General features: G+C 42.0%; 1 protein-coding gene across 1 annotated transcript in view; it reads right to left on the bottom strand.

Annotated features, from left to right (window-relative positions):
- The window catches only part of fblim1 (filamin binding LIM protein 1), a 38,059-nt gene extending 31,543 nt beyond the window's left edge, over positions 1-6,516 (bottom strand). Inside the window, exons 1-2 of the mRNA XM_072586575.1 lie at positions 6,405-6,516; positions 553-791 (exon numbers count right to left, since the gene is read on the bottom strand). Of these exons, the coding sequence (XP_072442676.1) occupies positions 553-775 (223 nt within the window). The 5' untranslated portion in view covers positions 776-791; positions 6,405-6,516. The remainder of the gene's footprint in view (positions 1-552; positions 792-6,404) is intronic.
- Positions 6,517-13,521: the final 7,005 nt, after the last annotated feature.

Here is a 13,521-nt window from a genome sequence, read left to right as displayed (position 1 = left end):
GGAAGGACAAGGGCAGCAGATGTACAGAAACACCACTATCTGCATGTTCTGCTCCAATACTGAACCAGATGCATGAAAATTGTGACCAGAAGAGCAGGTCAGAGACTGGGAATTATGTGGCAAGTAATTCACCTCCTGACTCCTGTATGATATGGAATGAGGTAGCTGTTCCTTCTCTGTTGCTGGATCAAAATCCTGGAACTCCCTTCCTGAGAGTGCTGTGAGAGTATCTATACCTTATGGACTGCAATGGTTCATGAAAGTGGTGCACCACCTTCTCATGGTCAATTGTAGATAGACAATAAATGATGGCATAGCCAGTGATGTGCACAGGCCATGAAAGAATAAACAATGTTGTAATGTGTACAGTCCCTTGATTGCTTCTTTTGTCCTGCATCTCCATTTTTTTTTTAAACTCAAAACAATTTCAATCTGGACAGCTACTTTGACAACATTGCTCCCAAATTCACCCAAGAACCACAAAATTTCTAGCATCTGAATCCTTCGCTGATGAGTAGTAACTGAAACAGATGGACATAGTACACTTCTTACCTTCATCAGCAGAATTATAACCTGATGGATCTGTGCCTTTCATTCCTTTATTTCCATAGCTGTATGGATTTCTCACAGGTTTGGGTGCTGTCAGCACTGGATTTTGCGGTAGATGTTTGTCTGCCCTTGAGGCTTCAACAGAGTTGTACGTCTTTGGAGTGTTGATTTTCCCAGGAGTAGCAAGTTGAATGTAAACTGAAGAAACCTTCTTTATCTGAGACATCTTTCATTTATAATATCTGAAAATACAGGTAACACAGTGTGATACTACATTTTTAATTAGATCCAGGGCTCATTTTGTAGTGTTCTAGGAATTATAGATTTTAAAAATAAAAATGGTCAATGTATCAGGGTGAGAAGAACTGGTACTATGGAGAGAGAAACTTGGAGAAATAGTTTTCTTTTAAGAATTCTTTTAGAACAAAGTCATTCATTGTCAAATGAATGAATGATTGATCACAAGAACTGTTTCCCCGGTTCACCTAATTTGCAGTCTCAGCCAGGCAGCATTCAGAAAGCTTGATTCTGGCTCTGCCCTGTCCAGGTCTCACTACACCCTTTTTGGTGGTTAATTTCAGAGTGTCATCAGTGGAAAACTGGGAGGGAATTACCAACCTTTGATCACTGATAAACTATACTGACAAAAGTGAGATAACGTGTTCCCTTGGCAACTGTAGAAAGAGAAAGAACAAGAAGGTCCTGGAGTGAATTTCATGATCATTAAACACATTGACAGCATGTAATTGACCTCATGGTGTTGCCTTTTGGTTGACAACCTTTGCTGCAAATGCCAAACAGAAAAACTTCTTGTGGCACATTTCCTATTGCAACCAAATCTGGTCCTTCTCTCCCTTTGACATTTGTGTTGCTGCAAAACTCTAAAACCAAATCAGTAGAATTGTTTCTGGTGGAAGCTGCTTAATGAATGAATGTAAGAATTAGGAGCAGGAAGAGGCAATTCAATTTCTCAAGCCTGCTCAGACATTTGTTATGATCACAGCTGATCTCAACTTGGCCTCAACTCCACTTTCATGCCCAGTCTCCATAACCTTTCAATACATTACGAATTAAAAATCTGTCTATCTCTTCTTTAAATTTACTCAAAGTCCTGCCACTTTAGGTGGTGAATTCCACAAATTTACAAATTTTGAGAAGTAATTTCTCCTCACCTGTTTCAGATTTGCTACCCGTTATCCAAAAACTATAACCTCTCATTCTAGATTGTTCTAGATGAGGAAACATTTTATGTCTACTTTGTCAAACTTCTTTAGCATTTTATATACCTCAGTTAGATTAGATTAGGTTAGATTAGATTACTTACAATGTGGAAACAGGCCCTTTGACCCAACGAGTCTGCACCGACCTGCCGAAGCACAACCCACCCAGACCCATTCCCTTACATTTACCCCTTCACCTAACATTACGGGCAATTTAGCATGGCAATTAAGCAATTCACCTGACCTGCACATTTTTGGACTGTGGGAGGAAACCGGAGCGCCCGGAGGAAACCCACGCAGACACGGGGAGAATATGCAAACTCTACACAGACAGTCGCCTAAGATGAGAATTGAACCCAGGTCTCTGGTGCTGTGAGGCAGCAGTGCTAACCACTCATTTTTCTAAACTCCAGAGAACATAGGCCTAACTGTTCAATTTCTCTTCCTGAGACAAACCCCTCATCTCTGGAATCAATCTAGAGCCCCTCCTCTGTAATGTCACCAAAACAACTCTATCCCTCCTCAGGGAGACCAAAATTGTAAGCAGTACTCCAAAGGCTGTTTCACTAACGACCTGTACAGCTGCAGCAACACTTCCATACTCCATTTATACTCCATTCCTCTAACAATAAATGTCAAAATTCCATTTGCCTTCCTTATTACCAGTTGTACTTGCGTACTAGTTTTCTGCAATTCATGCATGAGGAGACCCAGATTCCTCTGCACCGAAGTTCTCTGAAGTTTCTCTCCATTTAGACAAGAAGTTGTCTTTCTATTCCTCTGAGCAAAATTGATAACCTCAGATTATTCATGTTAAATTTCATTTGTCAAAATTTGGTCCTATCTTTAGTCAAATGAAAGTTTCTTATTTCTGCATTGTAACTTACTTTCTCACTTACTTTAGTATCATCTGCAAATTTAACTATAGTACTTTGTATTCCTGCACACAATTCATTAATATATAGATTGTAAAATGTTGGGGCCTGAAGACCGAAGGCTGTGGCACACAACTGGTTACATATTGCCAATCAAAAAAAAATCCATTTATCCCAACTCACTGTTGTTTGTTCTCTATCCAAGCGAATAAATTATTCCTCACCCTATGTGGTCTTACCTTGTATATGTAAGCTTCTTGTAGCACCTATCAAAAGCCTTCTGGAAATTCAGATAAACTACCTTCAAAGGAATCCCATTATTGGCGTTATTATATGTTCAATGAACTCTTGCAAATTAGTCAACGTAATTTCTCCATCATAAAACCATGCTGACTCTGATAGAATGTATTTTAACTTCCTTAATAATGGGATATAACATTTTCCCAATGACACATGTTGAACTACTGGTCTGTAGTTTCCTAATTTCTGCCCCCCTCGCTTTTTGAATAAAGATGCTATGTTAGCACTTTTACAAATCCACTAGAAGCTTTTCACCATCCAGGGAATTTTGGAATATTATAATCAATGGATTATCTTTGGTGCCACTTCCTTTAGGACCCTGGAATGTTTGCTGATGATTGCACCATGTCCAGCACTATTCACAACTCCTCAGGTACTGAAGCAATGCATGTTCAATGCAATAAGATCTGGACGATATCCAGGCTTGGGCTGACAAGTGGTAAGTAACATTCATGCCACACAAATGCCAGGCTATGATTATCACCAAAAAGAAATAATCTAATCACCACCCCTTGATATTCAATGGTGTTACCATCACTGAATCCCTCACTACAACATCCTTGGTGTTACTATTGACCAGAAACTCAACTGGACCCATCACATAAACACAGTGGCAACAAGAGTAGATCAGAGCTAGGAATACTATCATGAGCAACTCACACCTGACTTCCCAAAGCCTGGGAAGTCTTTGCACTATCTGCAAGGTGCAAGTCAGGAGTGTGATAGAATACTCCCTACTTACTTGGATGGGTGCAGCTCCAGCATACTCAAGAAACTTGACACCATCCAGGACAAAACAGCTTGTTTCGTAGGTATGACACTAACAAACATCCACTCCCTCTATCACTAATGCTCAGTAGCCGCAGTATGTACTATCTACAAGATGCACTTCAGAAATTCAAAGCTTATTGTTGTCCAATGAACATCATATTGCACCTTCCATATACACAACCACTCCCATTTAGAAGGACAAGGACATCTGATACATGGGAACACCACTACCTGCAAGCTGCTCTCTAAGCCACTCACCATTCTGACTAGGAAGTATATTGCATTTCCTTCTCTGTCGCTGGATGAAAATCTTGCATTCCCTCCCTAAGGACATTATGGGTCAACCCACAGCAGGTGGTCTGCAGCTCAAGAAGGCAGTGCATCACCAGCACCTTCTCAAGGGCAATTAGGGCTGAACAATAAATGCTGAAAATGTGTTGGTGGAAAAGCGCAGCAGGTCAGGCAGCATCCAAGGAGCAGGAGAATCAACGTTTCGGGCATGAGCCCTTCTTCAGGAATGAGGAAAGTGTGTCCAGCAGGCTGATAAAAGGTAGGGAGGAGGGACTTGGGGGAGGGGCGTTGGAAATGCGATAGGTGGAAGGAGGTCAAGGTGAGGGTGATAGGCCAGAGTGGGGGTGGGGGCGGAGAGGTCAGGAAGGAGATTGCAGGTTAGGAAGGCGGTGCTGAGTTCGAGGTGCTGAGTTCCGCCTAGGAACCCTCCAACCACAAGGGATGAACTCAGATTTCTGCAGTTTCCTCATTTCCCCTCCCCCCACCTTGTCTCAGTCAAATCCCTCGAACTCAGCACCGCCTTCCTAACCTGCAATCTCCTTCCTGATCTCTCTGCCCCCACCCCCACTCCGGCCTATCACCCTCACCTTGACCTCCTTCCACCTATTGCATTTCCAATGCCCCTCCCCCAAGTCCCTCCTCCCTACCTTTTATCTTAGCCTGCTGGACACACTTTCCTCATTCCTGAAGAAGGGCTCATGCCCGAAACGTCGATTCTCCTGCTCCTTGGATGCTGCCTGACCTGCTGCGCTTTTCCAGCAACATATTTTCAGCTCTGATCTCCAGCATCTGCAGTCCTCACTTTCTCCCTGAACAATAAATGCTGCCAAACCAGCAATGCTCGTGTGCCACAAATGTGAAAAAATGGCAGTCAGGCCCTGAGAACTTGTTTGTTTTCAATCTGAATAGTTTGTTCAGTACTTTTTCCTTAATGATGATGATTGTTCTAAGTTCCCCCCTTTCTAGAACCTCTGCCTTATCTGTCACTATTGGGATAGTACTGATGTCCCCTACCATGAAAGCAGAAGCAGGGTATTGATTTAGCAACTCTGCAATTTCTGTGTTCCCCACTGCTAACTGCCCAGTCTCATCCTCCAAGGAACGAACATTCACTTTAACTACTCTCCTCCCTGTTACATACTTATCAAAGCCTTTGCACTAGTTTTCTTTCATAGTTTGCCTTTGCTCTTTTTATGACTTGTTTAGTTATCCTTTGTTGATCTTTAAAAGTTTCCCAATCTTCCAGCCTGTCACTCACTTTTGCAATATGATACGCCTTCATTTTTGTCTTGATTTTATCTTTAACTTTCTTGCTTAGCCTTGAATCTTTCTCCCTACTCTTACAATATTTCTTCTTTTCTGTAATATATTTTAGTTGGAAGCAATTGACTATCTCCTTAATGAGCTGAATACAAATAGTTTCCTGAGAAAGGATGTGTCCTTTTAGATTGGTTTCAACTGTTACTTCGGAATGAACCACATCAAGGAAGTTTTCACTTCTAGCAAGACTCAGCTAGCAATAAAGTTAATGAGGTTGTAAACTGCATTGCTGTGGCATGGTAAGCTGCACTGATACTTTTGGCATCAGTTCAAATAGTTTAAATGTATAAAAGTGTCATATGGTCATTTTAATTAAACACCATACTTGTGGATGTGAGAACCCAAACTGTTCTGTTCTCTCTACACCATGTGACCAATTAGAAGGTCATAGTTGTAATTGCAGACCTTGATACAGAAATGAAAACTCACAAATCCAACATTTTGTATGTTATGGTCCTTACTATTACCAACAAAAGGATCTCAGGATCGGTAGAAATTGATCAATAAAGGATTGTAGAAAAGTGAACGTGGAATTTCCTGAAATTTTTACAGTGTAAGGTAGCTACAGACATCAAAGAGATATTAAAATGTTTAGTGGAAGCCCCACCCAACATAGTACATAGAGATTAGGTATGTGCTGTTACTGGAGTCGTAGTGGAAGGTTGTAATTGGAGTGGTGATATAGGTAAGGGGAATAAATCAGTAAGGATTCACACCCTTGATCACAGTCCAATGGCTTCTGTTGCAAGATGCATGTGTATGGCTATCAACTGGGGTGAAGACCCTGTATAACAACACTTGCTACTTGGGCTTGTGCATGAAGAATACCGATATCCGTGTGAGGGTGGCTGGGCGCTAATATACTTTATCCCAGCAAACATCAGCACATTCTGCAAAAGGTGGTAGATTATTTGCAGGAACAAAAGTAAAACACACATCTTTATATAGAGCTGCTTAAAGTCTTATAACAGATGCCCAAGATTTCCTGAAAGTACCACTGTACATAACTAAGGTGTCTAGCTGACTAAAGGTTAACACCTAGAAATTCATCCCATTCAGAATTCCCTGGAACACTTACCAGACAAGGAGTTTTAGTGTCTGAGGGTATAGTCTCGACGGTTTTGTTCCACTAGCATACCTCTTTCAGAGCCTGGAGCCTAAACTGCAGCGAGTCTGAATTGCTTCTGATCATCTCACTCCCTTACCCGGAGAATTCTGTCCGCCTACCTCTGCTTTACTTTACCATAAAAGGAAAATGAATTCCTGGGGCATTAGTGCAGCAAACAGGAAGTTGCTCCCTAATCTTCCCAATCCTCACAGACTTGTTTTCATCCAGTCACACACTGCTGTCATAAATATATTATAAAGTAATTCTAAGATAAGATTAATTTCTTTGGAAGTTGGTTGGCAAATGACATGACTCTGACAAGAAATAGCTTGCTCTGTTGTTGGTTTTGGAAGCTGCTCCAACTGAAGCATTTAGTTGATCATTATCTAAGAATTGCTCCCTACCCAATTTAAACGTATGTGGTTAATTTTATTTAGAGGAAGAAAAAATTAGAGCTAAACCATTTACAAAGAAATCTTCCACCCACCCTCCAGAATTTCCTTTAAATTAGCTACCAGCTGAGGTTAGAACTAGCAATTTTGTTAACCCTTTCAGTTCCGGAAGCACATAATTGTCAGCTTTTTGTTTTAAAACTGAGCATAATTCTTTGATAAGTTTCCAAAGTCAAGACTCATCTGGGCAAACCACAAAATGGAACCTAAGTATATTTTCTCATTCAATTGGGGCATTAGTCTGTGGAAATGAAATACTTTCCATTTTGAACACTGAGTGAAACTTAATGGAGAGATGGAAATCTTGCCTGTTGGTTCGAGAGCTGACATGAGCCTATTCATTAGCTCTTTATGGGAACGTTTCCAAATTAAATGCCAACCAGGGCCTTACTTGGACACTGGTAGGCCTTCCTTGGGATCAAGAATCATCCCCTTCCCAAGAGACCTCCTGGCCAATCTCAGCCCTACGGTAATGCATTGCTCAGCAACATCACTAGGGGAGCAGTTGAAGTCACCAGTTCTGCACCTATCGGGGGTCAGGATTGTCAAGGGCTAGTACAGAGGTGGTGACAGCAGGGTTGTGCCAAGGGATCACATGGGAGGCAGATGGCATCTCTCAGCAGGGTCTCCAGTTCCTAATGCTGGATCCTTCATCAGGTACTTTACCTTGAATGAGTCCCACCCTGCTGCTCATTTGAATTAGTCCTAGATGAAGGGCTTGTCTTATAAGGAGAGGTTGGACACACTGGGATTGTATCCTTTGTAGTTTAGAAGAATATTGGATAATCTTAATGAAATGAATGAAATCTTGAGGGGACTTATCAAGAATGTTCTTCCCTGTGTGAGAGACAAAAACTAAGGGACACATTTGAAAAATAAGGGTCTTCCATTTAAGGTGGAGATGAGGAGGCATTCTTTTTTTCTCACAGGATCAAGAATCCTGGTAATAGAATTAGGAATGCAGCAGGTAATTGGGTTAAATTGCTAATTCATTGATAGGGTAGATATAAAGGAGGAACAAAACTGACCAGGCTGGCTATAAACAGGTTCAAGCAATGGGCTGTGGAAGGGTTCATCTCTGCTGACTGTCTGCCCCTCTTCCGCAGTAATGTTCATGCCTGGGTTTCACTGGAGAGGGAGCATGTGGTTCCCATCAATGCTCTCAACGCCTTTAGAGAGAGGTGGGCATTGCAGGGGATATAATATTTTATTTTCCCCTCAACTCCATCTTGAATTAGAACCTTCCTGCTCTCCCAACCCCCTCTTTTCACTTTTGATGGTTTGCATTGTCCTTAATGGGCTTTGCTAGTAAGTATCTAAAGGAGGAACAGGTGGTACTCGTAATGTGGAAAGAGTTGTCAGATAGTGTACTCTTTCCTCAAAGAAAGGTATATTGAAAGAAACAAAAAGAAAGGAAGGTGTCTTGGTCTATTTTTCACTGATCAGATTTCTTGGTTCTACGGAATTTACTTCCCACAGTGTGGACGAGGTCGTGTCTTTGAATATTTTTAAGATATAGATAAATAGATTCTTGACAAGGAAGTCAAAGGGTATTAGTGCAGACAGAAAGGTGGAACTGAGGGTGCATTTACATCAGTCATGATCTTAGCAAATGACAGAGCAAACTTGAAGGGCTGAGTAGCCTACATCTATTCCTAGTTCATATGTTTGTATCTGTTAGCTTCCTATCTAAATAGTTTTTCTTTTATACATGGGATGAGGGCATCACTGGCTAGGCCAGTATTTATTACCATCTCTAATTGCCCAAAGAGCAGTTAAGAGTCAACCACACTGCTGTGGGTCTGTTTAACTTCTGACCAGCGCTCCCACCAATATCCCACAGCATCCATTATCCACCTCTGGTAAAAGAACAGGAACAGGAGAAAGTGATATAGAAATTTCCACAAGTCTTACTTACGCATTCTAATTGGCAAAGGTACTGAAACAAGCCTAATGAACACCTGCTCCTGGACCAGAGTGGCTGCTGATGCATCCCAGAAGATCCTGAGCTTTTTCCTGAAGCCTGGCATATGCAGGTGGCAGTTCCCACTCTGTTAGCAGACTGATGCTGGTTTCCAGAGTGGTGTGTGCTACAACCTTATGAAGGACTGACTAGTTCAAATTGTAAAGAGCTGCCACTGGCTGCAGATTCATAGATTGGTTTGGTTTCCAGATGTTAACTTGATCATTTGAATGTGGCTTTTTTTACTGAAAATGTTTTGGAATCTCATCTGTTGTTCTTGTCTGGAATTCAGTGAGATATGTAGGTGGTAGGCAGAGGGAGCAAAAATGGTGTCACTGCTGCTTCCAATCTAACTTGGATTGTACATGTTTTGGAGAAAAGTGGCAGTAATCTGAACCCACTGGTTGGGCGTCCTAGGAATCAGAGTTCCTTTACTGTCACTGGGTCAAAATCCTGAAATTCCCTCACTATTGGCATTGTGGGTCAATCCACAGCAGATGGACTGCAGCAAGAAGATAGCTTAGCACCACTTTATCAAGGGCAGCTAGAGATGGACAATAAATCCAGGCCATGCCCACATCCTACAAATTAATTTTAAAAAGAACAGTTTCTTTGTATATATTCTATCCAACCTGCTCAGGATTTTGAAGATCAGTATTGAGACTGTACGTTTTCAGGTTTCGGCCTCATCTAAATGAATGTGACCTTCAATAGGTAATCTACAATGCGTAATGCTTTCCCTGTCTTCATATTTCTGTCCTCCGAACCAGGTCAAAATCCTATCTTTTTGAAAATCTTTCCAGATTTGACCAATCTGTCCGGCCAATGCCAGGTCAGACTGACTTCTTTTTCTTTCTTTATCTCCCTTTATTCAAAGGTAGTGCTTGCTTCTGCTTCAGATTTTTGGGTGCGATTACATTCTCCTCAGCACATTATGTTCGCATGCATGGGCAAAACATTCAATTTTACAGGCGGAAGGGCAGGAAGATTCAGAATGCGAGTGTACATGCTGCCTGCGTGTAACAGGTAGAGGAAGCTGTGGTGAGCCAATCCAAACAGAACAATCAGTGTTTGCCAGATATGCACAGGAACCTTCACTCTGTCACCCAAGCCTCAGATACATTCATTTACTGTATGGGTGAGAGGTGGCTGGAGGACCTTGACCTCTTCTCCGATGCTCATCCCCTCAAGGAATGAGAGAGGTGTCATTGCGCATTGGCAGGGAGGAGGTGTGACAAGCAGGCACTCAGGGATTATTACCTCAGGACATGCCAGAGGGTCCCTGTTGCATCACCTTCCCTTTGTTAGTATGACAAGAAAGTTTAAAGAACACTGAAGAGACAGTGGGTGCATGGGTATCAGCCTCCTCTAGAACCTGATACTTGATATCATCACATTTGGTACAGCGGTCCTGTGGCAAATTCACTTCGAAAGCTTCAGAATATTTATGTTTTCCTTGTAGACTACCTTCAGGTGTGCTGATCACTATACACACTCACATGTATGACACATGGACTACTGCAAAGGATGCTGAGGCTGTTATCTATTCTGTCCTCTATGAGAAACATGAAGTCCGGAAAGTGGAAACTTAAAAATTGATTTTTGTTTGAGTTTCTGGAGTCGATCAGATTCATTTAGCCCCTTGACATCTCTGTAATGGATGACTGATTCTTGCAAATTGTGGTTTGAGTCACACTTCACATATAAACATGCATAACTCCATATTGATGCTGTGATCAGAAACTGAACAGGATGTAATTGTTAAGATTAGAGTGGTGCTGGAAAAACACAGCAGGTCAGGCAGCATCTGAGGAGCAGGAAAATTGGTTTCGGCCAAAATCCCTTAATCAGCATCCTGATGAAGGGCTTTTGTCCAGAATGTCCAGCACCACTCTAATCTTGACTCTAATCTCCAGCATCTGCAGTACCCACTTCTGCCTAGGATGTTATTGTTGCCAAGGGAATTAGTTAATTATAATTAGTGTCAAGCAAAGTATCTTAATGTTTTAAAGGTACAACAAAAGCATTCTTGAGAACAGGGGTTCCTTTGCAGCATAATTGGCTTAGAGTTCTTATTATTCATTTCTGTCAATGCAAAATCTAGCCGCTTTCAGGTTCTCTCAGGTCTGTCTACTTTGTCTCACTACTTTCCTGCTTTCCTCAGCTGTCACATCATCAGCTTTGTCTCCCTCAGCATCTCCGTCAGACTGCTCTTCAACATTGCTTGTAGAGATAGGTTACTGGTGCATCTCCCTCTCTTCTAAGTTCTCACCCTGTCACAGACATTCCTGAAGAAGGGCTCATGCCCGAAACGTCGATTCCCCTGCTCCTTGGATGCTGCCTGACCTGCTGCGCTTTTCCAGCAACACATTTTCAGCACAGAGTAAGGCTGTGCAGGGCACAGCAAACAATCACTAATCTGGAAATTGTGTGGTGAGTTGCTCCTCCTGAGTGGTCTAAACATTGGAATTGCACCTTCAGAAGAAGAATTTTCCATTCAATTATGTCCCGAATGGATAAATGGGCAGCATTGTTGTGCATTTCACCATCAGTCAGAAGCTTTCACACTGGTGTCATTAGCCATGCCTTTTGGAGGTATACTAGGATTTCCTCTTCCTTATTCTGCATGCACAAGATTTTTGTAGCCTTGGTCTTTACTTTCCATGCATGCAGATATTAGCTCAATGTGACTATTCAGGGCTTCATTATCTCCTGGCCTACAACCTTAGAATCTATAACCTGTAGAACGTTTCATCTCCATGTCCTTAACTTTTAGATAAACAGCCTATGAATGCTTCTGAATGGCTATATGAGGAATAATGCTCCCTCCTCCCCCATCCAATCACCATCACTACAGTTGGGAAATCTTGGTGTCCTTCTTTTCAGAGTTAAATAAATCATGGGACATGGTTGGGATGTTGGTGATGAAAGCTGTAAGAGTTCATCCTGTGGTAAGTGCTTCCCTTCAGTGTGAAGCCCTTAACCAAGTGCTCACACATTGCTATCTTTCAGTTTCTGTTTCAATTCCCTCATTTGGATGTGTTTGTCCTATGCAGGAACATGTGAAACAGATGGGCAGCACGGAGGCACAGTGGTTAGCACTGCTGCCTCACAGCGCCAGAGACCCGGGTTCAATTCCCGCCTCAGGCGACTGACTGTAGAGTTTGCACATTCTCGCCGTATCTGCGTGGGTTTCCTCCGGGTGCTCCGGTTTCCTCCCACAGTCCAAAGATGTGCAGGTTAGGGGAATTGGCTATGCTAAATTGCCCATAGTGTTAGGTAAGGGGTAAATGTAGGAGTATGGGTGGGTTGCGCTTTGGCGGGGCGGTGTGGACTTGTTGGGCCGAAGGGCCTGTTTCCACACTGTAAGTAATCTAAAAAAAAAATCTAGGGATCCACCAATTGGAACCATGCATTCTCTCTGAGAGGTTCTTTAGGAGAAAGTTTAGGAGAGAGATGGTTGTTATCAACTTTTTATTTGTTTCACTCACCCTCTACTTTCTTCACTGTAGATGGCCTTCTCCCTTCCACTGGCATACCCTCTGTTCTTTAATCTCAACCCCCGGGAGGGGCCTCTCAGTTCTGTGATCAGTCAAATAAATAACAGGAGTATGGTCTGCTTCAACAAGACTTCACACTTGCATGAGTAACAGCCGGGTACAGGTTTGTCCAGCAACATGGATGTTAAAAGCTTCTGTATTCCTTGGAGAAAACTGCGCAATTTCACTTGGAACAAAGGCAATTTTTATATGTTTCTTAAGAAGTAGTACATCCTTAATTGGAGAGTAAATCCATAATGACATAATGGTTAGCAGGTTAACTCAATGATATTTCCTGGGAAACAAAATTGTTTAACACCCATTATCTCTTCCCACCTGCATTTCAAGTTAGCTAGGATGGTTAGTAATGTCTTATCTAGCTTAGTTAATTCCATCCTGTGAAGGCTCCATTGTTTGCTTTACCTTTTGATTCAGCTAGCTCAGCAAGGCAGGAATGCAGGTTTTAGCAGGGTGAGAAGCCATTTTAAACACAGTGTTAATTTGCAGCCTGAACCCACTTTGTTATGTTACTTTGCATTAAGAAGCCATTTTGTGGTTATTAAAACCATGCATAAAATGGTTACTCCTGACAACGGTCTAATTCCAGATTTTAGGTCCTCACTGTGACCACCCACCCTTTCACTCTTCTCCATGATATTCCCCCCATCCCACTCTTATCCGGATCCCTGTGCCTGACCTGACCCTTACATCACCCTTTATTTAATTTATCCACTCTTTCTCCCTGCCTAGTTCACCTAAACGTCCTATGATGTTCCCCAACCCAAACATACAGCTCCCACCTTTCCTTGCCCAAATTGCCCCGATCAATGTGATTTTCTGGTCTGCATCCTGGTTTCCTCCCTCCATTCCCTAGGATCCTCCCTGTGATCCTTTAATTTCTAATGCTTACTGTTCCTTTCTGCCTAACTCTCCTTTTTTTGAACCTATGAGTTAAGAGCCATTTTGAGTTTTCTTATTGCAAAACCATACTTTATTCTTAAAATTTTAATATGAATACATTGTCGCTAGGGCAGTTTGATTCTGTACACAATCACTACATATGTAGAACAAAAAAACCCAAAGCATTTCTTGTTTACACAAAACTACATTTACAAATATCCAAGGTAGCGGGA

Source organism: Chiloscyllium punctatum, chromosome 16 (assembly GCF_047496795.1).
Source record: "Chiloscyllium punctatum isolate Juve2018m chromosome 16, sChiPun1.3, whole genome shotgun sequence".
Classification (NCBI taxonomy): Eukaryota; Metazoa; Chordata; class Chondrichthyes; order Orectolobiformes; family Hemiscylliidae; genus Chiloscyllium; species Chiloscyllium punctatum.
Note: the sequence above shows the minus strand (reverse complement) of the source record. Positions and strands in the feature narration are given on the sequence as shown.